Below are 2,036 nucleotides of genomic sequence, written 5' to 3' on the forward strand. Positions count from 1 at the left end.
ATAAATTAATTGTCTTTATTTTGACATCATTACCTTTTGAATCGGTTACGCAGTTTAGAAAATAATAATATTTTGAAATATCACCATTTTTTTGTTTTACCTTTTATATCTACTTTACTTTTCAATTGCGGCAAATAATATTTATATAGTTAAAATCAGCGTAAAAAGTACTAGCAATCTGCATTTTTAGTTTTTCTATAGCTGAACGGTTGGTTATCTTGATGTATACCCGTTTTAAAAGTAAATACACCACGATTAAGGGTTTTTATTCAAGTGCGGCCAAGGCGAAAAGGAGTTATGAGTAAAATTTTAATATTTACATCGATGTACATATATCAAAAATTTGTAATAAAAAATCGCGCTATTTTTTATTACAAATTTTCGACTGCGGCGATTTTTTTATAAAAATCGATACTTCGATAAATATTGCAAATTTGTAATAAAAAATAGCGCGATTTTTTATTTCAAATTTTCGCCTGCGACGCTTTTTTATAAAAATTGATACTTCGATAAGTAATGAAAATTTGTAATAAAAAATCGTGCGATTTTTTCGATAAATAATTAAAATTTGTAATAAAAGATCGCGCGATTTATAACAATCGATACTACGGTGAAATCGATACTTCGATAAATAATAAAGTTTTTAATAAAAAATCGCGCGGTTTTTCATTACAAATTTTCGTCTGCGGCGCTCATATTTTTTTATGTATTGGGGGTGTTTATCCCCATAACCTCCTTTACTACTAATTTGACGCTGACCAGGAAAACGGGTAAGATAAAATCTATTCTCTTTTATTGTTATTTTCTTAGATGTGACAACACTCTTTTAATGTCAGTGTAAAACAATAGTTCTGTATTCAGAATTTGTGTGTTACGTACAGTAAGTGCGCGATAATTTTAAAAACATAGTTATTTAACTAAAAAAAAACATAATAAACGTAAAAAATATTAATATATTTGATTGTGCGGGGTCTTATTGCACATATCTTGCCGCAGTGTGCACGTAAATATAGTGTTTATTGTGTGAAATAGCGCTTGAAATTTAGTTCAATTTACAAATTTTAACAACAAATAACTTAAACACTATAAGACTCCGGCAGCTAAAAACTATATATTTGCAGTCAGGAGAACTTCCCCTACGTATGTATGTATATAGATATGCCTAATACATAGTATAAAGGGAAACAAAATTAGCAAAGTTTAATATTCATATAGGTAAATAGGCAGTTCAATTGAGTATGATAATTTTAGTGTGATGAGATAACATTTTTCTTATTGATTTTGATAAACATATTTTTATATTGCTGGCTTATCCGCTGCTGCTCCGAACATCTTCCCCCCCGTTGAAAGGTCAGGGCTTTGAACCGAATCCTTCAGCGGAACGTCGCACAGCTTGTTCACGGCTCGGTGGGATATGCCGCTAAATGTTTTTACTCGTACGACACCGTCTGCTCCAGGGACAACTTCGATTACCCGTGATAGAGGCCACTTCAGTGGTGTCTTCTTCCTTTATGCACACGACATAATTGACTTGAATGTTGTGCGTTGCTGGAGAAGAGTTAGATACTCTTGAGTCCACCGCTTACAAAAAACCTGTTTATGTATGTTTCACGCTGCCATCGATCCAGTCGGTCGTAGTTTAACGTCGTTAGATCCGGTTACGGAAGAGCTGTTAGAGAACCACCAATCAAAATTGGCCTGGCGTTAGCACATGTAAATCCTCTGGATTTTCTGAAAGGGGTACGAGAGCACGAGAGTTAATTACAGCACAGATTTGACATACCAATTCATCGAAGCCAAGCAGTGGTGAGCCAACGGAACGATAGAAATGTTGTTTGGCTGTTTTAATGGCCGCTTCCCACAAACCGCCAAAGTGTGGAGAGCGGGGTGGGACGAAACGCCAATCAAAGCCATTACTGAGGCGAAATTTGTGGACTTCGCTGCGATTTTCCTCGCTGAAGGCTAAGTTCCGTAGTTCTTTAACCTCGTTCTTGGCGCCTACAAAATTCGTCGCATTGTCCGACCAGATGCAGCTA

The 2,036-nt window shown here is 35.4% G+C and overlaps 1 protein-coding gene across 1 annotated transcript in view; it reads right to left on the reverse strand.

Annotated features, from left to right (window-relative positions):
• Positions 1 to 1,687: 1,687 nt before the first annotated feature.
• The window catches only part of LOC118739742, a 1,924-nt gene continuing 1,575 nt past the window's right edge, over positions 1,688 to 2,036 (reverse strand). Inside the window, exon 2 of the mRNA XM_036471253.1 lies at positions 1,688 to 1,731. Coding sequence (XP_036327146.1) covers positions 1,688 to 1,731 — 44 coding nt within the window. The remainder of the gene's footprint in view (positions 1,732 to 2,036) is intronic.

The sequence above is a fragment of the Rhagoletis pomonella genome, unplaced genomic scaffold, assembly GCF_013731165.1.
Source record: "Rhagoletis pomonella isolate Grant_MI unplaced genomic scaffold, Rhpom_1.0 Rhpom_scaffold_00005, whole genome shotgun sequence".
NCBI lineage: Eukaryota > Metazoa > Arthropoda > Insecta > Diptera > Tephritidae > Rhagoletis > Rhagoletis pomonella.